Below are 25,157 nucleotides of genomic sequence, written 5' to 3'. Positions count from 1 at the left end.
AATGATATACAGCAATACATTATACAGTAAAATACTAATGCCATTTTATCACATGCCATACCCTGTTTCCCATGTAATATAACCATTACGAATATTTTTTTCTTTTATACCTAATGATAAAATATGACATTTCTGCAGTGAAATAACAGCAGTGAAGAGATCAAATTGTTATTTTCACCGGTGAAAAGAATAAATTTTCGGAACTCCTTTTTCTAATTTTAGATTATCATATATAATTATATATATATATTCTATGATCACGAGTGAATTAAATTTGACATTCCACCGAATCCAACACATTTTATTTTTATTTTTATGCTTGTTCACCGTTTTTTTACATTGTAAAAGAGTTTAACTGGAGAATTTCGCTTGTATATTGACGTCATTTCTTCACACTAATGACGTCATTTTGTGTTTTTGAAATGTATTGAGGCTCGCCACGGGATAAACTCCGAGAAAGGGTAACTTTTCAGTAAAATGGAAACAGCTGTTAATTATTTTCTTGAAAAAGGGGCATAAAAGAAACAGAAATTGTTTTTATGTCAGTGTTAGATCGTTTGTTATTGCACTCGTGATCATAGAAAAAGTAATATTTTCACTCGTGGTTTTCTATTATCACTCGTTTATAGCGAGCTCGCTGAGCCGTCGTAGGCGGCTCGAGTAGCTCGCATTACGTTAACACGTGTATTGGACTGTAGATCTACACAGGTTGTTGTTTTGAAAAGTTTGGAATCTGCGCGCGCAACGGAACCGGATATCCGGAATATCCGAAACCGGAACTGGAAATGTTCAAAGAAAGTAACTAGCGTCTCCTGATTGATCATAATGATAAAATAGAAAAAATGATCAAATCTACGGCTTTTAAATATTTTAAAATTCTTCTCTGTGTTTATTGTAACTTTATTTCGAATAAAGCATCAGCATTCTTCGTGTAAAACATTTGTCTTCATTCAGGGACTTCCCCGTTCGATGACATCATCACCAAATTTATCCAAGTAACGAATGACGTCATCGTTTTGTGTGTACATAGCAAGTGTCAACACCGACCGCTACTCGCATTTCTTATTAAAAATGATGACAAAACAAGTAAGTGCTATTATTTATTGTACGATTGCCAATGAGGAACAAACAATACGATTGGTTCGGCATGTACTCAGGTACCAAACTTTTTCAAACAACAACCTGCACAGTCAAATACTCGATTTCATAATCATTTCATATAGTGTTTTTCTTTCACTGTCTAAGTCATGCATTACATTTAAATTTAAAGGTGGTAAATCACATTTGAGTATCATTTCAACATGACCAAACTTTATTATCTCATCAAAAAATATATATCAGTTGTTATATTCTAGATATCTATTCTCTTCTATTGAAAAAATACAAGAATTGAGCTTAATTGTTATGCCTCACAAAATGGCATGATTCAAACAAATATTGCTACCTTTGACAATATCTAAATGTCAGGGAGATAGTGCTCTTATTGACATCTGAGCTAACCTTTCTGGTAAAGAACATTCTAAATTAATTATTTGGTAATTACTACAAATAGTGCAATGTTTATAGATACTATAAAATGTGATTGATTCAAGTAATCAAAATATGTGATCAAATGTGATTAACCATATTTAAAACATAAATTCAAATAAGATATAAATAACTTTGTAGTGGGTGAAGAGACAGTCGCTACCTTTAGTACGGTGGCTGACTTGACAGTCGCTACCTTGAGTACGGTGGGTGACGTGACAGTCGCTAACCAAAATGACTTTTAAACAGTAGTTAGGAATATAAAAATGAATTTAATCCTATTATTTTGGTACTTAAAAATATATACTTACAAGTGTAAAATTATCAAAGTGTTATATCTAGGGTATTAAATAACATGTGTTGGTGGGTGACATAATTATCGCTGACCTACCTTGCAGTTATTCTTCAATTATGGTAATTTGAAATTACTTTGACTTTAAATGCTCAAATAGGAAAATAAAACAAATATGCTGCCTAGCCCTTGTGAAATCTAAGTGCAGTATGCAACATGGAGAAATCATTGCTGATGTCAGTGACAATTATAATTGAGAAGGTAGCAACAGTTGGCTGTTCTTATTTTTTACATTGTAGGTGCTAGTTGATGTTTAGTGTTTTAAGGAGATAATGCCAAGGACATACATACTAGATTAATATATATGTCCATGATATATACAAATCTTTGTTTGCTGCACAATTTGTTTATAGTTTCATGTGTTACGCAACTTTCACCTTCGATATATCTTCTCTTCAGGTATACATAATTATCGAAGAATAGGTCGCTTCATGATTAAGGTAATTACTTATTAAAATATTAGAGTTATTTATTTACAAGGACTGTTCTGTTGCTCTTATCCGCAGTTGATATTCGAACCATATATATTTTACCAGATATGTGCAAAATAAGGTGATTTTATCTCAACTATACACAGTCGGCAAATTAATAAGCATCATTTTTACAAACAGAAGCTTTTGTGGGCTTTTCAAACATTAACTCATGTGAGCTTTTGAACTGACAATATACTGTTCTAAATCATAACAGAATATCAATTAAATGTAATTCTTTGTAAAATTTTCCTAAGTTAGGTAATCATGCTATTATACAGCATTGCAGTTTACCTATATATTTTTTAAAAAGGTCAGATAGCTTGATTGGTTGAGCAACCCAGGCCAATATCATATGATCAATATCATCAGATGGCTCATGGGTGGATTTGGGTTCGAATCCCGATCTGACCTTCGTAGGTAAACCTGTGGTTGCAAGGGTGGCAACTGATAGTGTGACAATCTGTTTGGGGCGGGGTTTTTGGCTAAAAGTTCTGTTCATCAGGTCACATTAAACCCTTTAATATGGCCCGTTTGTTGTTTAATTTCTGATTAACATAATAATAAAAGTTAATTTCCTTATATTTTTTTATACCAGTGCCTATATAATTACCAGTCTTTACGAACTCCTCGTTCTTCTGTTACGAAGTGCCTATATATATCTATAATAATTTTATTTAAAGTAATATTATGGGCATCTAACAGTATAAAGGTGTCTATCGCAACCGTTGTTTATTTTTGATGTTTTCACTTCATATACACTTATATTTGTTAATGCAGCATCAACATAATACAACAATATCCCGGAAAGAGAACAATAATCTATTTGAATATCCACCGTATTTTCGTTTTGACAACTGACGACAGAAATGATTCGATGTACGATGTGAGTCTAAATGTAGTTTTCTTGCAGTTTCGTTCATACGACACAAAACACAATTTTGTTTTACGGATCATTTCGGCTTAGAGGATTGGGTGAGTCATGTAAAATATAAAAAAAAATATTTTTTTTATAAACAACTGGTAGCAAGATGAGTTATAGATAATTGGTCAGTTACCACATTTTAACTTTTTCTTTTGATCTGTTAATTCTTTTCAGCTCAAGTCAACAGTGAAAAATGCCCATAATATTACTTTAAATATCATCTTTATTAAAGTTTTTTGTTATTTTTTTCTATTAAACATTAATCGAGCTCGCTTTGAGACTTTGCCTTATTTCATATTATAACAAACGATCATACACTGACATGAACAATTTCCTCTATATCTTACACATGTGTAATATACCTTTTAAGCGTTTTCATTGGCTTAGTTTTCGTTTATTCACCAATCGCATTTTGTTATTTTGCTGAGATGACGTTGCAACGTCAAATAACGTCACGAAATGTAAACAACATTCGGGATTTATCATAATGTTCGCGTTAAGATTTATTGAAATTGCTGATTTAAAAGCATGTGATAAAAACGATCTGACACTCGTTGTCATATCATACCACATTTTCTTAAACTCGTCCAGGAAATTCGTGAAGGCTCGCTTACTAACAAAATTCCTGAACTCGTTTTATAAAATATGGTATGATTTGACAAATCGTGCCAGATCCTATATAAATAACAATGAGGAAATGTTTGCTAAAAACATTATGAATATGTTGTTACAGTATTCTACATTCAAATAACTTTAGTGCCCACATGTACCTAAAAATAAAATATTTTCTTTACAGTTCCTTTATGCATTCAACTTGCATTGTTTTAACAGATCTTACTCAGCTAAAGTAATTTAATCATAACAAGTACATACTGGTATATTTTTAATACGTATAATCTAATAATGCACATGCTTTAAATTGTTAATCTCTTTTTACCACTATATAATTTTAAAGCACTGGTATCAATTCGGTTGGCTGTTTTACTCTGAATGTTAGGATATTCATAAGATACGATTAACAACCAATATTGTAACGGTCATATCCCCAGAGACAATAATATGATACGTTGTTTGTCATTGTTTTAGAACAATGAAATGAGCTCAGCGATCAGTGAACAATTATTCTCTGTTATTAAGGACAACGTTCTTGACGCGGCTATAGAAAAATAAACGCCCTCGACATGTGTATCAGACTGATGGATCTGTTGGCTGACCGCAATTTAATAAAGAAGATAAACATATGAGAAGTTTCATACAATTATTGTGTCATCAATGAATAAGAGTTAACGATCGTCTATGCATTATAAAGGTCATGTATTAAAATGCATCGATGAAAAAAACTACAACAAAAGCAACCATTGATATAACGGGTGTCGATATAAACACATTGTGTACATACCTTTTACCCAAAAAACAGACATGAAATGCAGCCGTCTTAGGTGAGCAAGGACGTTTTTGTTATCTGTACAGAGAATGCTCTTCAATTCTTGTGTAAAATGATACATTTACAACATTTTTAAATACAACCTACGTTTGATAAAGATATCACATATAATGCGTTTGTTAACACTTTTGAATTACTATGTTGGATAAAAGCTTTTAAAAACCTTAGACCACTCCAAATTTATCTGTTGGTCGTCGGATTTGCCGCACCTATTTTTTCAAAATGGAAAAAAAATTACCGCTCGCACTCATTTTTGTGTCCATCTGTAACCATAGCGCATGTGTTTTTTTTATTTGTGAAACAAAACGCGATCTAGCAGAAACAAGTTTGGCGCTGAATACGAATGCCAAATATAGTGTTTCGTAACCTTTTTTATCGATAACTGCAGACGCTAAAAAACTCGATTGAGATGACCAGAAAAAATGGCTTCCTGCGCGAGCAGTACATGTTTCGCTGTCGCGACCGTTTTAACAAATTGCGGGGAAAAGTTGCTGCAGCCAACCCTTAAAAATATAAACACATCTTCTACGTTCTGTGACTTATTTGAATGTGTTTGTTTACGTTCGAACATGCAACTATCAGCAGATATCGTTGAAGCATGTTCAATTTCAAACAACATCGGGAAACATGACGTTAGATTTTTCATAAGCATAATATTATGCAACTTACTCCTTAAAATATTAGGTCGATATAAATTATTTGTATATGAATTGATTTGAATGTATATAGCTGTTTAAACCTGTATCTCTTGATAATGCAATATTTTTCTATTGAAATGTGATTTTTAATTCTTCGCTCTTTGCTCGCTCGAGAATATTCCTGTTTAAAAAAAATATATTTTTTATATTTTTTTTGCTCGCCTCTTCAACTTTTTTTTCATGAAGTCCGTAGACCAACAAATCAATTTGGAGTGGCCTTAGTGAAAATTTAAGCGTAAGTAAAAACAGATTTTAAAAAGTTAAAATACAATTAAGTGTGTTGATAATTATTATCATAGAACACAATTAAGACAGAGTTTCTCTCTTTAGAAATAAGAAATGCAAAATATAATAACATTTGTAGAGAAAACATAAAATGCAAACTGCAAAGCACTAACATGCGTGTATGAGAACATCACATTTTATGTTTATTTGCGCTGATCGTAGATAACGATAACTGTGTAAACCAGTTATTAATTTATTTTTTTATTAAATTATTTTTTAATCTGAGATGCATTTTATTTTGTAATTATTTGTGTAGTCATATTGTGTGGACAAAGGCATGTAATGCGAATTCAGCATATAAACCAAAACAGAACCTGAGTTGTTCAAACACTTCATGTTAAGTTAAATAACGGGTTGTAAAACAGCAATTGAAATGTAAAATGAACTTAACAAAAATGATGTAAACACTTTCCAAAAATAGCTAATAAATTTAGTGATAATTTTTTGCGGATATTGAACATAAGTAAATGGTTGAACCAGTCTTTAAGACACGATAATTTTCGACAGTTACGTCGATATGAATAACCTAGATTTCGTTTTCATGTAACATGTCTGCATGGGATGTCGTGTGTATATTACATGTGTGCATAAAAAAACAATGTCGTGTGCATGTTACATGTCTGCGTTAGAATGCGATGGCATGTGCATGTTATATGATGCGTGAGAAAGCGATGTCGTGTGCATGCAGCATGTCCGCGTGAGAAAGGGATATCGTTTGCATGTAACAAGTCTGCATGTGAAAGGGATGTCGTATGCAACATGTCCGCGAGAGGGAGAGATGTCGTTTGCAAGTAGCTTGTATTCGTGAGAAAGAGATGTTGTGCGCATGTAACATGTCCGCGTGAGAATGAGATGTGGTCTGCATGTTGCGTGTCTGCGTGATAAAGGGATGTTGTGTGCATGTCACATGTCTGCGTGAGAAAGAGATGTCGTGTGCATGTAACATGTCCGCGTGAGTTGAGATGTGGTGTGCATGTAGCATGTCTGCGTGATAAAGGGATGTCGTGTGCATGTAACATCTCTGCGTGCTATGTTGTGTTAATGTCACATCTTTGCGTGAGAAAGAGATTTCGTTTGCATGTTACTTGTCTGCTTGAGTTCTTGTGTGCATATACATTTTACACTTTATCGAGAGCATGTGACGTGTTTGCTTGAGAAGACATGTAAGACAATATCGTGTGCATGTAAAATGTCCGCGTTAGAACCCATGTGACAATGTGTAATGTGCATATAACATGTATGCATACGAAACAAGGGGGCACTATTTTTTAGGTTCACGATCACTTTTGTCGTCTTATGTTCTGGAGAGCTATTATTTTACTAGTGGAAAGATGTTTCTTATCACTCCTTTTTCTGGTTCACTTATTTGCACCAATGTCATCTCAAGCATTCAAGATCATTGTTTTCTCGTAAGTGTATGGCAACAATAAACCCGGATATAACAGCATGTTAATAAGAAGACATGGTTGCGTCAAACAAATTACAATACTTGCACACCGATCAAAATGAACTGAAAGCATGCAAATAATTATTTCCTATATTTTTTTCCTTTGATGTACCACGCCGTCCCGTTTGGTTCAATAAATCCTACTGTGGTTACTTTGCAGATTAAGTTGAGTTGTAAGCTAAACAGAAAATATAACAGTGTCATTACTTGAAATATACGGACAACCTGTATACAAAAACTGCTTTTAACCATCATTCAATGTGTCAGTAATTTGTGATCAGCAAATGCAAGTGTTTTGGTTGAGTCTAACGAAGCAGTACATGACAAGCTTTTCTCTTCATTGAGACTCAGACCTAGGGGCTAGTACAGATATTTTTGGTATTAATATATGAATTAAGCATAATATTTGCGCGTGTACTAGTGTTCGGTATCTTTTGTTTTTAAATATATATTAAGTATAGCCCTTACACGTTAAAAGAAAAAAACAAACAATGTCCCGAACCGCTCATTACATATGCCCACAAATGAGTTCCTTCTCTTGCCGTGGTGGTAATCATGCTTTGTAAAAAGCAACAATTTTCTTATGGTTTATTATAATGACTAATAATGTATCGACACTCGCTAACAGTGTTTTGCTAATAAAAATACGGCCAACCAACGAGTTTCATTATGTGTATTTGTCATCAACATTATTTAAATAAAAAAAAATAGAAGCGTGTCCCTTCATATGCAGTGACATTTTCGAGCAAGTGCATTCATGTTTCATCGTGATGCACTTTGAGGTAGTTCTCTATACCATATAACACCATCAATTTTGCCACCACAGCACGTGTGCCTTGTCATTTAATCGGCAATATCCGTATGATTGCTCTGTACCATTATTCAACGCAAGCGGAAATACAATTCTGTTTTATTTTTAAATCATGGGTACTATGAAAGGAATTATACAAAAAACCTTTCGATTTGTTCTTACGTAGGAAATGACATTTGCCAAACAAACGCATCACTAGTATACAATTTAAATCATTTTCTCTAATGCAATATTGGACAAAAAAAGGAACATATAAAGGCTGTATAAAAAAACAAAAGCGTCCATATAACGATGTTCATGCTTACTGTTTGATATACAATAAAAATAATCTGGTCCCCACGAGCATATATTGTTAAAGTAAAACTTGAAACTTTGTATTTGATTAAACGCCTATTTCTATAAAAAATATTCAATGGCGTTGTACAGTGACATATGATACAACACAGCACTTAATAACAATACTAACACTAGTAAAACTTATTTCAACAACTGGCGATGTTAAATGAAAGTTCTGTAAAATTAAAGATCGTCAGGATAATTAAACCAAAGTTCAACTGATATAACTAGAACAAATAACCTTTTACATTAGATAATTATTTCTAAAAATCAATTGACAATGACTTAGATTAAAAAAATGATATTATATTAAAGGATATATAAAATATATTATATTAAAGATATTATACAATATTATATTTAAGAATATATAATAGCAGGGAATAATCTACATGCGCGTCCCGCGTCTATGACGCACAAATATCGAAATAGACGCATAGTTTTGAAATATGTGCGTCCACTCGAACGCATTGCTGAAACGAATCCGTTAACGCATACGCGAATCACGATAAGTACGAACCATCTTGGGTATGAGTCAAAAGTGTAGCGAGGAACGCTGAGTTTAACCGAATGAGGCTTAAAGACAGCAACAATACTTTTGATTGGCTCTAGTCGAGCAGCTGCTGTATAATACGAACCAATTAGAATCGACCTTTTAAATAGATTGTGTTATGATATTTTCTAGTCTCCGGATAAAAACCTGCCTTCACTTTTTGAACTTAGTCATAAATAATACAGAAAAATGCCTCCGAAATAAGATGTTGAAGCTTAATCCAAAACAAACAAGTCAACGGCTCGCAATTCGGACATTAACAATACTATTATCAGGTTCACAATTCGGATGTTAACAATAATATTATAATTGACTTGCATCAAGTTGAAATGTTGTAACAGGTTACATTTATGAAACAGATAATGTTATAGCCTATGTGAAGGCAAACAAGATAGTGATAAACCTGAATTTGTTGTTTTGGTTTGAACATGTTTTTGAGATTTTTTAAAGTTTAATGCAAAATATACTGTGAAACCATTTATTTTCGTCAGCACGAAATTTCGTCCCTTTTAAAAAAAAATGACTATTTCGTCAGCACTTAAATTCATCCATTTCTGGTTTTGAAAAGAAAGCCTCCGATTTGTTTGTAATGTTTGTAATACATGTAATACGCGGTTACGAAAAAATCATGCTGGGGAAAGGGGGTGACACTTGGTAGTCACTTGCAGGAGGTGGGCCTTGTTTGGCATATGCCAATTAACAAGTCTGTAATTTCAGGTGATAGTTACTGTCCCTTATTATTTTATGTCATTGACGCGGATAAGTGGGACTTAATAACCGTTAACGAGTGTTTTAAACAACGAAGGTACGGGTTTTTATGTATATGTACAAAAATAGTAGATGCAGTTAAAACCGAACAACCAAACACAAATCAATATGTTCTTTATTAATTTGTAATAAAAGCGCAGAATATATTTTAGTCAGGTGTTGATCACACATCGTCATATTTTAATTGCGTTTAATAGTATTGTCTTTAATCCGGATTCGCCGCGTGTTGGCTGTATAATCTGCAACACCCCTGAAAAACACAATACACAAAATGGGTAATAAAGTTGTTAACAATTAGCGCTAATCAACACTATTCTACCTAAACGAAGTCGACGCATTCGATACAGCCTTATTGCATTCGCGTTTGTCAGGAAATGTCAGTTGTCAGTACACTGTATAATGTACACCCCTTTGTGTCAAAACCGGATTTAACTTGAGTGTGAATAGTCGATTGTTCCATGTTCTTTGTATCAATACCATCCGGGTATCTGTACTATAAGTATACCAGTCTACAAACAAGGTGCACGCTTCCGCATATGGTATTCGGACGTTCAAAAAATTGACCTATGGTTTAGCGTTCATGCCGTCGAACGCATTTAGCAATATAATTCGTTTTTTTCACTATTTCTTTACTTGCAAAAAATACTAGTGGCTTATAACAATTACCTTGCACTCTTTTTTACTCGTATTTTGCGAGTGTGCGAGTGTTAATTTCGAGCCCTGTGTATATGCGTGGATTACGCTGGATTTAAATACCTCATGCCTACGGTAATTCAGTCTTATTTGTTTCAAATATGTGACATGATTGTTCGTTAGGATCTTGAATTCGTCCATCGGTCGAAGGACGAAAAAGATGAAAATTAAAGTCTGACGAATAATAATGGTTTCACAGTAGATATTGAGCTAGTGTGATTAAGACTCGTTTTCTTCATTACTTGGTATATTTCAAAATTTGGGACCCATTCTTTTTCAAGGTGGACTCATTAATTTTGGCCTGGGACTCATTTGTCTTAAATCTACGAGTTCAAGGGACTCGTAGATAGTAAATTTTAGATTATTCCCTGTAATAGATATTATATTTAAGATATTATATCATATTTATAGTATAATAGTTATTATTATATCTAAAACTTAAATGATAGTATTTATCATTTAAAAGCTAAAGATGTAATCACAGTCATGTTTCGTGTGTAGACATACTAATGTTTTTTACATTATTGTGTAGAATAGTGCGTAGAAGTCTCTGAAATACTATGTTTTCAGTTTCCGTTTAAAAATTTAGATTGTTTTTTATTTCCGAATGTCCTGGGGAATTTCATTCCACAGGCGTGGTCCGACAGTCTTAAAACCTCTGTCGCTAAAGGTTTTTCTCTTGTTGAAAGAGACATTGTTGCACCCTTCCGACGACGAAGCTGAACGCAAAGGTCGTGTTGGAACTTGTTCTAAAAGAAGTTCTAGAAGTTCTTCAAGTACTACCATAACATCATACCTACCTTTTCAGGTATTTTCACAGGCCAATGCAAGTCCTCCCTGGCGGCGCTACTCGTTTTCAAATCCTGCTGATATGCAAGTATACACTGTAGTTTGCTTCAATTGAAACCAATAATTTTATTTAACACAAATCTATTCATGTCGTTTGAATATCCTATATAAATTGAATACATAGAATAATATTTTGGGTCTATAGCTCAGTTAATAATCTAGAGTTTACCTCTCGAGATATAACTGGAAGCGTTAATTCGATAATTATGTAGTGGTCGGAAAGTAAAGAACATAGCATTGGTACGTTTTGTAACTTCGTACTGGCTTTTTGTTGCCCTTAAAAAGGATCATTCACTATTTACTGAAAAAGTATGATTATAACATGAGTTAAAGAGATAGCTGCTGTTTATAATATTGTTGTGCCAACATTGTCATATATATAGTGAAATATAATTAAATGTAACTTAAAATAGAGTACAAACCGTGTACAAAGTTGTTAACAACTTTTCGGTGAATAAAGAACTGATTCGTCAACAAATTGTCAATGTTAGTTATCCACTTTGCACGATTTTCTGAATGTATGGCCTATGTTTACTAACAACCAAGACCAACATGTCTATTAAACACGTTATTTAAAACAAGATCTCAATTCCTCGAGCACGAGCCATTTTCACCGATCATAACGTTTTTCCCGGTATTAAACCAGCGCTCTAAAATGTACAGAAATTGTTTCTATTATTGAAACGATTAATTTTGTTTGTTATATTGTGAATGGAAGATGATGGATAAATCCGTTTTATTGTACCTCTGAAAGATGCACGTGTGTCGCTTTCGTTCGCAACAAATGATTAATAATTTAATAAAAAATGAATGAAAAACGTCATTCCTTTTATTCCTGCTCAATTGGAATTCCAACCTTATCATGATACTTTTATTAACATTTAACTAATTGTAAATAAACTTTCGCGCCAAATTTGAGTTAAGAAAATTGTTAACATGGCACATGTGTGTCCATTGACGAGGACCCCCAATCGATTAATTTATTTTTGTCATGTGAGTCTTATTTGGGTTGTCCGTGTGTCAATGGTGTACATTTGCATTACCGGTATGTTAATAGGTATGGACCAGACGTGTCGTTTGTCTCACTAATAAAATCGGTAAAAGACACACATAACTTTTAAAAAATAGGTAAGTATTTATTAGTAACAAAACAATATAAGTACACAAAAGACACCCGCAATTTTGCATTGGTTGTATGACTGAAGTATACCAAACTTATGTTATCTGTGTCAAAGAAATGTTAATGTGTATATGCCGTGATTATAATTGCAGTATTCATTTAGTCCGTACCAAAATGTTCGATTGCAATAACATGTCACATAAAATTGTCTGTAATGTCAGCAATCTCCAAATTTGATTTAAAGCGTATCGGTTACTGTAGCCATGTTCCATCATTTATATAGGGAATGCATATGCATTTTCCATGATGGTGAAAATGATTATTTTTTCGCAAAAAAACAACAGTTGGTGGCAGTTTTCAGTAATTTTGTATAAAGTGATTTATTTACATGCTACGCTTTTGTTTTTATAAGCCTGCTCAGCAATATTTATTTATTAATCGCTATAAATACAAATGAACAAGCTAGTAAAGTGTTCATTTTTTAAGTACGGAATACCGTAAGGACCATCGTGGTTACACATTAAAATCCAGAGGGCGACAATTCGATAGTGATAGTACTATCGCATTGTCGCCATCGTACTATCGCATTGTCACCTTCGTACTATCGCATTGTCGCCATCGTACTACCGCATTGTCGCCATCGTAATGTCGCATTGTCGCCATCGTACTATCGCATTGTCGCCATCGTATTCTCGCATTGTCGCCATCGAACTATCGCACTATCGCATTGATGCCTCTGGATTTAAATGTGTAACCACAATGGCACTTACGGTATTCCGTATTTAATTTACTACTAAATAAGTAATTACATACTAAGTTTTCGGACTCTTAAAAATAAATATATTTATCATGTCCACAAATTTAGATACGAAAAAATATTCAAAAATTACAGGTGTCCAAAAATTTAGAGACAAAAAATAAGGTGTCCGAAAATTATAATTATATTGAAATAAAAGCAATAATCAAAGTGCAATAATTGTATTGTGATTTACTCTTCTTGTTCTGCTTTGAAATACATACAATATCACAGCTTTGCTAACTCTTGCCTGAAATGATAGAATCAAATACTAAAAGCCATATAATCTTCGGCGTTGGGAATTTACTGAATGGGACACAAATTACTGTCCCTTTAGTATGTTATTGTCACTAGGGGGCGCTATAGAAGCACGAGGATATTTTTTTAATCAGCCTTGGGAACTTCGAAGTCTGTAGAATAGCGCTGTAAAATATACTGTCAGAAAATTTAGAGACATTAATTATGTACGAAAACCCGTATGTCCGAAAAATAATAGTCACGAAAAACAAATATTTTTGCTAAAATAAAGTGTCCGAAGACTTAGAGTAATTACGATACATACATTGTGCTTAATTGTTCGTATTTGTATATATAACATTCTGTATATATGAACAAATCTGCATGAACTATTATTTTACATTTACTTAAACACTGCTTTTCCTAATAAGACAATAACATACGACTGAGTGGACGTCTATAACCGGCCCACTGCCGATATAAACGCCCTATTGCCTTTGGCCCGTCGTTCGTAATATGGCTAAGAAGGATTTTGTTTTCGTTTGTACTTTTATTCGGCGTAGCTGTTTAACGTCACTTTTGGCCTTAGATGACCTTGATTCATGATAGGTCCGAAATGAATAAACCCGAATTGTGCATTTGCTTATAATACAAAAATCCCCGTAAACATTGGTAGTCTGGTTCCCAGACTAAAACATTGGATGCATATCATTTGAACTGAAATGTGAATATATTGTAAATTACATGTAAATTACAATAAATTAAAAACTGTCATGATACAAAACATCCTCTTAATTTTACATCGAAACGTGTCTCCTTAGTTTACGAAGCAGTATAGCATTAATCACATGTCTCTTCAATTAAAATAATCTATTGTTTACATGCCGTAGCGGCCACACTAAACACTACATAAAAACATCCTAGATTGCACTTTACCGGTACGCAGTTGTTTACCACTATCGACAAAGCGAGAGTTTGGGGGCGGTAGCCCGCGATACTAAGGAAATATATTGGTGTTGGAAATATATCTGTCTTTGATTTATTATAATCCATATTTGCGTTTATACGTGAAAAAATGTTTCTTTGTACTTTGTTGTGTTCATCTTTTATATAAAGTTCTGTTCTGATGCTTGCAATATTGAGTCTTTTATGTTAACATTCTACTAACATCTGTACAAATTATTACACATTATTTTTTATTTCATTTCAACATTATGTTCAAAGTATTTCAGTGGCGAATATGTTTACTTTTCCTATTGAAACTTATGTATTACTCGTTCAATTATGAAAACCTAGTCATTACAATACTTATTGACAATAAAACATACAAATTCACCTCTTCTTGTTTTTCATTTTTATTTGTTAAAACATTTAAATATATTATCTTATTATCACTCATTTCCTTCATTAGAATACATGGTCGCTTCATTCCATCTCCTTTCACTGGTCGCAAACATTACAACATGAACGCCGTATATCTGTTTAAAGATATTTCTTGTTTTAATTCTACTTATAACGCAATTCATGACGTATCAAACATACCATATTAATTTAATTGGACAATACTTCGGACGTGGTTGATGTTTTTTCGGTGACTTTTATTAAAAGCTACGAACGAATGCAACACATATTTCGGTTTGTGTGTTTGTCTGGCATAAATTAAAATTTTAATAGGAATAAAATAAATAGCTATGATCACTCATCTGACTTCGTAGATAGTGTTTTGGTCAGAATGGTTAAATTCAATAAAAAAAAGTATCAACACATAGTTTGGTTTTAGTTAAATTAATATTTATGGATTGAAAAACATAAACAAAATGGAAATGCATAACGTTGTGATTTTGTTGTTTAAGGACAAGATATAACTTACAATTGTAAGCTTATCTTTTACAAAACTTTGTTTGATAAATTAAAGCTAAAAAAGTGCCATCAATATAATCCACAGATTCAGATGTAAATGATATTTTTATTATTCCTAGTGCGTACTTCGTCGTTAAATTATGTTTATTTTCGATTTTTTTTATTTGACTTGGGGCTTAATTTATTTATCGTCGTTGACTTAGACTGAGATTAAACGCCATTTTCTTCAGTAAAAATCGCGCGGTCGGATTATTTTCAGGTATGAGAAATCGGCCCGGGTCCGATATGATTATATTTGCCCGGCGGATACGAACAAAGGCCCGCTGGGGACATCAATTTATTACTATTTATATGTGTAATTAGACAAAATCACACGACAGAGCTGGGTCGGGCGTCTAAAATAGGCCCGCTGCCAACATGATGGCCCGAGGACCTGTCGCAATATCCGATGACATTGTAGGAAGGGTAATTTTATTCTATGTTACATATAAAGGTGTCCGAAACAATTTTTTGGCTTTTGCTTAAGACATCGTTCAGTTTAAAAAGAGGTTGCGATACGTAATAATTCGAGACCAGCGCAGGGTTCTGTTTAAAAAGGTTTCACTATACATATATATCCTTTTCTATATGAATGAGAAAAGCATTTCATTAATCCTGTATTTGTATTGTTTTCTTTAAAACGATATCATCATATACACAGACAATTCACTTGCTCGTCATTGTTAAATGCGTGCAATTGTGTGATATGTGCACACTTACTTCCAACGCAGTAAATTCCAGCAGCGGTATATGAATAAGAAAAAGAATGATTTTCGATAATACAATTTCTAGCAATCATTGTTTTCTTCTGTGTTTTATACAGCATACAAATATTATCGTGGTCTTGCATTGTGATCTAAATTATGAATACACTATTACTTACGTTATTGACATACTGTTTTATTAATAAAAGTTCTTCGTGTATTGCGAAGTCCGCGGGCGTTGTGCTGTTTATAGGTAACTGAGTGCACTTGTCGTTAAACCAGTCAACCGGAAATTGATAAATTACTTGCCATAATGCTCGCCATATTGAAAAACTTTTCTTACACAAGACCTTGTCCATATGTCAAAGGTCGATGTCACACTTAGAAGTTTAACTAGGTCAAATATGACACAGGTTGTCTGGACAAGATGCTTCTTATTTGTTTCGTGTTCTTGACAAACGTGCTCCTCTGGACATGTTTTAAACAAACATCGTAGTTTCATCCCTTCTCACCCATGAAAGTACGTGTAAGTAATAGTGTGTATGAAGCCTGCCTTCATGTAACAAAGGTCCTCTTTAATATCAAATAAGTGCGCTTGTTAGGTTTATGAAGTCATGTGTACACGAATTCAAATTAAAATATTATGTTTAAAAACATTTCTGAAAACGTTTTAACTGAAAATGAAGTTGATTTGAATATATGAAGACTTGCGTGACTTAAGTTATGAGTTGTTTTATTAATACAATGGTGCGTGTGTGAATGTTTGATTTTGATATTAAGAACAGTCTACTTTTTTTCACTGACAATTATTTTCCGTAAATAAATTTCGTCATAGCTCCAATTGAAGTACGCATGATTGCTTGCATTTCATTGCCGATTCAATACAGGACAGCGCGAACGTCAACATACCGCGGTAATATGGATTCCAGTCAATAAACTAACTTTAATAATGAATGACGGCTTAGATTACTTTATTTTTAGCCGCGGAATGCGAAAAGGGGTCTTATACCTAATGCGGCGAGAGTATCTCCAGACCAGCCTTCGCAGCCAGCCAGGACCATGTCCGCTATAAAGTCACTCAAGGTTTCGTAGTCTCGTGTTTTTGGGATCAAGCTGCTGTTTCTGCTCCACAAAAGAAAACAACTTGAGACAAAAAACAAAACAACATTCGAAATGTGGCCGATATCTGGCCGAAAAAAATGGCGACGACACACCGATGAAATAAATAAAAAAGCCGCAACGGTCAAGATGAAAAGTAACACTTAATCACTTTATTACCAACATAATATATTTTTTAGTTTTATGTTGTACACATCTTTCGCATTGGCAGATTTCTAAATAAAATATCATACTATATTACATTCACGTCACGCATTAACCAAAGGGCTTCACCTATGTGAAATGTTAAATCAGATGATTATCTTCATGGAGAAGTTCATACTGCCTGGTCAAGATTATAAATGACAACAGCATTGCCAAAATATTATCATCTAATTAGAATTTAGAAATGCATTTGCACAGGTGCTACACTATATAAGTTTATGTGTTTAGCACAAGAACCCAATTGCTACATTGAATGTCCAAGAAATGCTTTCGAGTCAAAACTCAAAGATTAAAATCTTTATGATTTCACACTTCTGAATGCCGCATATACTTTAATATATCACATCAGGTAATTGTAAAGACAATGTGATATACACGCGTTAATGCGTATAATGTACATATAAATGTAAACGTCAAAATGCAATTCAATGGGTGCTTATTTCTTCTTTCGTGCTATTTTTGCCTTGCGAGCATATCTTGGTCCTTTTCTGCAGTTTATATTGCTATTTTTATTACACATAAATAAATGGTTCGGCTCCAAAGAAATAGTTGGGATTTTCACTCAAACATATTTCTTTCAAACGAAAAAAATGGTTTACATAGATTTTCATCCACCATTAATTTATCATATGCATTTGCTCGAAAAAGATTTAAATGAAAGCCAATGTCTTATATAGGTATCCTCATGTTCAAGTACGCAATGTCCACTATGGACTTTAGTAAACTATTAATTTATATTTTAGTTATAGTATCATATTTAATTGACGTGTATAAGTTGGTAAAAATTGAAAAGAAAAGAAAGTTTCTGTCACAACACCACCCCGAAGAGTTGACTTGTGATAGATGGCGGCTACATTTTAAAGGTACACTACTTAGATAACCAACAAAATAGCAGCATCTTATGTAAAGTCATTCTGAAACATACTCCGTATAATGAAAAGCTTGAACAAGATAACAAAATTTAGTTCAAAAATTATCTTTTGGACTCAGAAATAAAACATGTATCATAAATTACCAGGCGGTCTTACAGTACTATACCGCAATAAATTTGTACGTCATTGTGCGTCCAAGGCATTATATATGTCACCACGCAAAAGGCCGTTACACTGCAATTAATTATGAATCAGCATTAAATGGAAGTTGTTGGGCCAACAATAAAAATTAGTAGACCAAGCGTGGCCCTATTGTAAACGCATATAAATGTGTCGGTGACTATCCTATTATTTACCTGTGGGAATTATTTAATTTGTCAGGAACATATAACCACATATAGCAATGATTTTAACTGTTTTCTTAAATTTTAAACGTTATGTTTGTGTCTAAGACAAAGGCCACGTTATGAATTGTATGAATAACGACACATTTATCAAGATTATTAAACTGCTTATCCGTTGTTACTTTAAAAAATCGTTAATAATGTTGATAATTTGTTGGAATAATGGCCACAAAACAACATAAGATCATATGGATTTAAAAAAATACTATGCTCTAAAAATAACGTAGATACTTTATTTATTGCAAGCGTTGCATCAAATAGCAATATGTTACATTTTATCACAGTACGTTATTCGTAAGATAGAAACATCAAAGCATTCTTATAGCAGGATTCTACGTGGTAACACGCTTAATAACGCCACATATGTTACAAAGCGTGGGCAATACATTCTTGCACATGTGGTAAAATCGCACACGTTAAATAAATCCTTCACGCAGGCTATATTTAACATTACAACGTTAATTCGTTTTCCTGGTGGAGTAAAAAAAAGTTGATATTCCAGTATTACTGTTTTTGTTATTTTCTCCGTTAATACGCATGCGTATTTCGTATTTCAATCTCTTGTAGAATGCAAGGGTTTAATCAAAGACTTGTTTGAGACAGACAACGTTATGGTCGCTTTTATTACGTTTGGAATCGAACGCCAAAATAACCCACAAGAAACAACTTGTTAACTTTGATTAAACACGAACGTTTTTACATTAGTTACAAATGTTATACAATAACAGGTTATCATGGAGTCTTGTTCGATATTTGTTCTGAATATTTGGGTGTTGACACTAGCAAAACAATGAAACACGTAACGTTTTGAAAGGTTAGTGAATCAATTTACAAATGTGTTATATATCAAAAGGCCGAATATAATACTTAAATGTGTTTATCAGACGAGCATCATCTAATGTTGGGTCCGATTATTCTTGTTCATTCGAACACATGTAATTGAAGATTGATATCATTTTGATTGGAAACAATGACTTTTTTCTTATTAACAAGACCGTTATCCATGTGAATTTTTAATTTTAGCTGCTACATTTTGTTTTATCTTTTACGTTAAAGGATCCTTTTCATAGATTTTGGCATGTATTGCAGTTTGTCATTAAATGCTTTATATTGATAAATGTAAACCTTGGATTTAAAAAGCTCCAGTTAAACAAACAAAACAAGAATAACATTAAAGAAATAAAAAAGTAATCCTCAACTGGGTTCGAACCACTAACCCTGTAGTAAAAGCCTATCGCTTAGACCACTCGGCCATCCGTGCTCATATCATGATTGATGATTTTTATACTTTATATAAGAAATTCTCGCAGTATCACAAAATATAATGACAAAAAAAGAACTCTCCATATTATTCAATTGTTTCGCGTTGCAACGCTTTATAATTTTCAGGTTTTTAAATCGTCAAAAGATGCATGTAATGGATACTTTAGAGCATGGTAAATATTCAGTATAACTGTTTCTTCACAAATATCATAACTACAACGAGCATTTGCGAATTTGACACAATTGTTTTTACATTTTGTCAATTTACCAAAACGTGAAAAGGCTCTTTTAAAGACCGTCAATTTGTTTGGTTTCTGAATTTAAGCTGTGTGAAAACTCGATACATGTGTGTAACCAGTTGCATGTTAAATCTGCAGTGGAGTTATTTGTCGTTATCATTAGTTCGGTAGTAAATTATCGCCACTTAATATGAACGTTATAAAAAAAATATTTATAGGTTTATTAAGTATATGTTTGCCTAAAGAAAATGAATTGTGACTTTTTGTATATCTTCGAGTTTATAAAAAATGCACTAAATATTAGACTAATCTCTAAATTACAGTATTTCGAATTATGTATATTTACCTAAATAAACATGCAACTTTTCAAGATAATTTTCTAACTTGCTTTTGAATCGTTAATAATTAAACATAGATTTTTCTTTTTCTTTCGTTGGTAAAATGCATTGAATAGAAAATAAACAACACATTTTATATCAATTAATCAACAAAAACGGACACTCCTTTCACAATTGAATAATTTGCCCAATAAATTGCTAATTAAACTAATGAATCATTTTCGTTAAGCGCACTGAGTCTTAAACGTTTACACGTCGACGTCACACTAGCTCGCCGCGGGCAATATTGTGACAACGTGATCTTTTTCGTTGAGTATAGCTTACGGTTTACGCTCTCGCTTGACACAAATAGCACAGCGTTCATACTTAAAATGGTGATGAATGGGATGTGTACGCTATTGATGTTGCTGTGTCAGTTTATTGTGTTTGTGTTCGTTAATGGACAAAAATTAGACAACATCGGGGTAGCTGAAAGTGATAATGTTTCGATAAGCAAAATTATTAATAGAAACGTTTCTGATGACGTTGATAAAACGACACTTGTTGAGGTACCAACGCGAGACCTCACAGTCGGACCGACACGTAACGAAACTGAATCGCAAACTGTGAACTTGGCGCCGGTATCAAGGCACCTGACTTCAAGGGCCGTGAATAGTAATAATCATACGGAAATAAGAGATTCGAATAGATCGAGCGGTTCGAATAGAATCGAATTACCAGCACTGTGGAAAGACTTCTGCACACTATATGACAGAGATTTTATTGAATCTTATTTCACTCCTCGCACTCCGTTAATAACTATTAATTGTACAGTAACACATTTGTTTTCTGGCGTTTGGAAATTGACCGATTTAAGAATGATGATTGATAGATACAACGACACCGTCTTTGGTCTAGTCATAAATTGCGAGTCAATGAGCATAATATCAATACCATGGACAATAAAGGCATCGCGATTGTACAAGATGATCGTCACAAACTGTGTGATTGAGGACTATTTCACAGAATACAATAGTCCAGTGCTCAATGAAATTCCCGACACGCTAAGGTATTGGGAAATTCGGAACAATGTAATTCAGATATCCGTTGCTAAGTTTATAAACATAACCATAAACGTTCGAAATATCAGCAAAGAGTTCGACTGCTTTCACGAAGACACAATCGAATATATCTCAGACCGAAACACCTCCTACGAGTTCATACACGACGCGGACGAACAAATGATGTCTAAACTTTCCGATGTAGGCGAGACTTTAGTGCTGGAAGCTCAAAATGTGAACCACATTTGCGCCTACAAAAGACTGCTTAAATTTGAAGAAGGACTGAGTTACAGTCGCTCCATCTACCATACGAAATTGCTTACGGATAAGGCAAGGTTTATGGAACTTCGAGTGTATAACGTATCATACAACTATATCAATGTTCTTCAAGATCAACACCTGCAATGGTCTACGAAATTTCCAAAATTGGAACTCCTCGATCTCTCTCATAACAAGATCTCAAAGTTGTACAAGTTTGAGATACCTTTGCATACTAGGCCTGATCAGCTGACTACCATAAATCTGCAATACAATAACATCACAACAATTACCGTAGAGGATCTCGACAGATTCAGGGATATGCCAATGATGCTAATTGATATCAGGAATAACCCGATAAGCTGCAACTGTTCTGAAAAGTTCAGAGAGCTCCTCCGGTATATCAAAGAAGGGCGCCATGTTTCCATATCCAACCTGACGGACTATTCTTATATCGGTCGACTCAAGTGCGATAACCCTTCCAAATTGCTGGGCCGAGATTTAATGACCTTGACTGAGGAAGAGGTATGTGTACCGGAAGTGGAATATTTTGTTGGACCTGTGATCGTGCTTAGCGTTTCCGTTATCATCATCAGCATTATTCTGATTGTGGTTTTGAAATACCGGCAAGAGATCACTATCATAATGTTCACGAGGTTTAACATTATTGTGCCATGTAGGACAAGAGCAAATTTCGACTCCACCAAGAAATATGACGCATTTGTCAGCTACAGCAGCAATGAGGAAGAACATGTGGAGAAACTTTTTGAAGATCTTGAATCAACTCCAGACGATAAACCCAACGCAATTAAATTTAAATTTTGTCTGCATCACAGAGACTTTGTGCCAGGGAAAACAATTTTTGACAATGTTTCTAAAAGTGTCGAATCCAGCCGACACACAATCATATTACTTTCAAACCACTTTCTGAAAAGTCAATATTGTCTGTATGAATTTCAAGAAGCATTTAGGCAAAGCATCATGGAAAAGAAGCGCCATCTTGTTATTGTCATGATGGAGGACATACCGGAAGATAGCCTACCTCGTGATCTCAAACGGTGCATAAATACTTTTACCTACATCAGACGTGATGATTACTTATTTACAGAAAGGCTTATTTATGCACTTTCCGTGAAACATAAAGAAAAGATTATTAAACCGAAAACAGTAGCAAATATTGAAGCTACTGAGCAGAAAAAGGACAGTAAGAGACAGATTTCAGTTTTTTTCAATTCGCGAAAAAAATCGGTGACCACTCGTGAAACAGATATAATGAAGGATGCCTCACTTGACATTATAAAAGACAATACTTTAACACGTAAAGTTGAGCCACGTTTATCAACGGAGTGTATGAACGAGTTGAACGAGACAGTTATAATAAATAACAATGAAAATGCAAACCCGAAGGATTCTCAAGTAGTGAGAAAACTTACAGGAAAACTAGATATAAACATTCCGCCACATTCGAACGAACATTACGTCGTTGAAAAGAAAATAAGTAACCTAGAATGTGACTATGGACGAAGTTTGTCGTCTGATATCGGATACGGAAGTGCATACAATTCTCCGGAAATTCGTGGTGACATTGCAACTTTTTCCGTAGAATCGGTCGCTTAAAACTGGGGAAATTATTTTCTATGATATTGTGTTTTTTATATGTGCTATAGAATATTAAATATTTATTAAACGGTGTTGTTATTTTGGATTTGAAACGGTTTTGTGGATGGGTGATTCAATAAATGTTTTAGTCGGATTATGTTATTGGTTAAACAGAAGTCTGATTGTCAACTCAGTACTACGTCAAACTTAAGCAGTCTTTTGTAGGCGCAAATGTGGTTCACATTTTGAGCTTCCAGCACTACAGTCTGGCCAACATCGGAAAGCTTAGAAATCATTTAACGGAAAACATATACATAGTTAAAGGTTATTTCATGGCAGTTTATGGTAGTTAACTTTAGTAAACTAACTTGTTATGCCCCTCAATAAATAAATGAATGTATATTTTATAACAATTTTAACCGTAATAAGATGTAAAGTATCTGACACGAGTAATTTTTTATTTTTATTTTGTTAAACAAGTTCGGAAATTCTGTCAATAATTGAACACATGGCAAGCGCACTAACACATTCTACAAGTTTAATTAATCATGGTATAATGTGAAAACGCGTGTCAGATCTCTTTTTTGTCATATGCTTTAAATAAGCAAAAAGCATTAATGTCCACAAATAAATTATAAAACCGGAAATTTGTTACATTGCTGGTCATCATTCTGCAAAGCCATTTCAGATAAATAAGGCAAGGCGATTGGTCAGTAAAACAAAATGTGGCCTATGAAAACAATCAAAGCTTCATCACAATAGTGTCAGATTAACATATTCGTTATGATTATATTACACTGAAAACAAAGTATTTAATGAAATAAAAGTACATATTTGTACGTTTATTAATTATTACTATACCATTTTAACTGTCAATGAAAAGTACAAATAATTAATTGACTTGCTATGGTAAATTTTCAACATATCGTATTAAATGTGAACAAAAAAGTTATACAATATTTTAAGGTCCAATGATGATAAAAAATAAAACCATACTATTTTAGTTGTACATAATACGAATCATTTGCGGTGTAAAGTTCACAACTACAGATTAGTGTTAAATGTCGTCTGCTATTTGATAATACGTAACCTATGGAAGTTATATAATCTTAATAAAATTTATCAAATATCAACATTGTTCATAGATAAATATGAACCGGTCAATTGACCCAAACATGCAACATAGATCAAAAGATAAGCAGAGTTATGCATTCATTAAGGCCTTTTTAATTTCCGGGTACACAATCTTGTTCGCTAGAGTCTAGTTACAATAACTTGTGTAATATGTTAAGTAATTCAGTAAAATAACATTTATTGTATTATTTAAGTAATTAAGTTGGACATACAATTCAATTACAGAAAGGGAGTTCAGCCAATTTAGTATTTAATATATTTAAAATGGAGGTCCATCGAGATACAGGACATTTTATCCAATGGTCTACGCCAGTCTACTGACATTTGCAGCATGAATCTACTGTGACTAAGGAAAACGTTCCTTCGCAAGTGGTTGGTTGTACATGTGATGTTCTCTCATACTTGAAAACAATTCTCTGTTCAGACTCCATTCGTAAATGCTATCTATAATTATAATTCCGGCATTGTTTGTAATATAAAAGGTCACATTTTGTGATTAATTGCGAATTTTAATAACTTCAGGTAATAATTAACACATGCAGGCACTATACAAGAATGTTCGAAATCTTTTAGTACTTTGCATGATGTCACCTTGTCAATAATATTAAAAATTGCATTTGAAAGCATTGAATTTTCTAAAAACAAATCAGAACACGGTAAAAAATCAATCGATGATACGCATGGTGGTAGCGTAATCGGTTCTGTTGAGGATGATGATGGAGGTCCTGACGTTGACGAAACGATGATGACGGTGATGCAGGCGATAACGACGA

General features: G+C 33.5%; 1 protein-coding gene and 1 long non-coding RNA gene across 2 annotated transcripts; both read left to right on the top strand.

Annotated features, from left to right (window-relative positions):
• Positions 1–1,002: 1,002 nt before the first annotated feature.
• On the top strand, positions 1,003–17,273 carry LOC127878886 (uncharacterized). The gene is made up of 4 exons (XR_008048813.1): positions 1,003–1,086; positions 2,279–2,319; positions 11,118–11,186; positions 16,896–17,273. It is a non-coding gene; the product is annotated as an uncharacterized LOC127878886 (long non-coding RNA).
• Positions 17,274–20,789: 3,516 nt separating this feature from the next.
• On the top strand, positions 20,790–23,268 carry LOC127878881 (protein toll-like). The gene has a single exon (XM_052425409.1). The coding sequence runs from the start codon at positions 21,211–21,213 to the stop codon at positions 23,266–23,268; it is 2,058 nt and encodes a 685-aa protein (XP_052281369.1). The 5' UTR covers positions 20,790–21,210.
• Positions 23,269–25,157: the final 1,889 nt, after the last annotated feature.

Source organism: Dreissena polymorpha, chromosome 4, assembly GCF_020536995.1.
Source record: "Dreissena polymorpha isolate Duluth1 chromosome 4, UMN_Dpol_1.0, whole genome shotgun sequence".
Taxonomy (NCBI): Eukaryota; Metazoa; Mollusca; class Bivalvia; order Myida; family Dreissenidae; genus Dreissena; species Dreissena polymorpha.
The sequence above is the reverse complement of the archived record's forward strand: the minus strand, read 5'-3'. Positions and strand labels throughout refer to the sequence as shown.

Coding starts and splice junctions, on each gene's coding strand:
- LOC127878881 (XM_052425409.1), top strand. CDS start 21,211: ATGATGATTGATAGATACAACGACACCGTCTTTGGTCTAGTCATAAAT.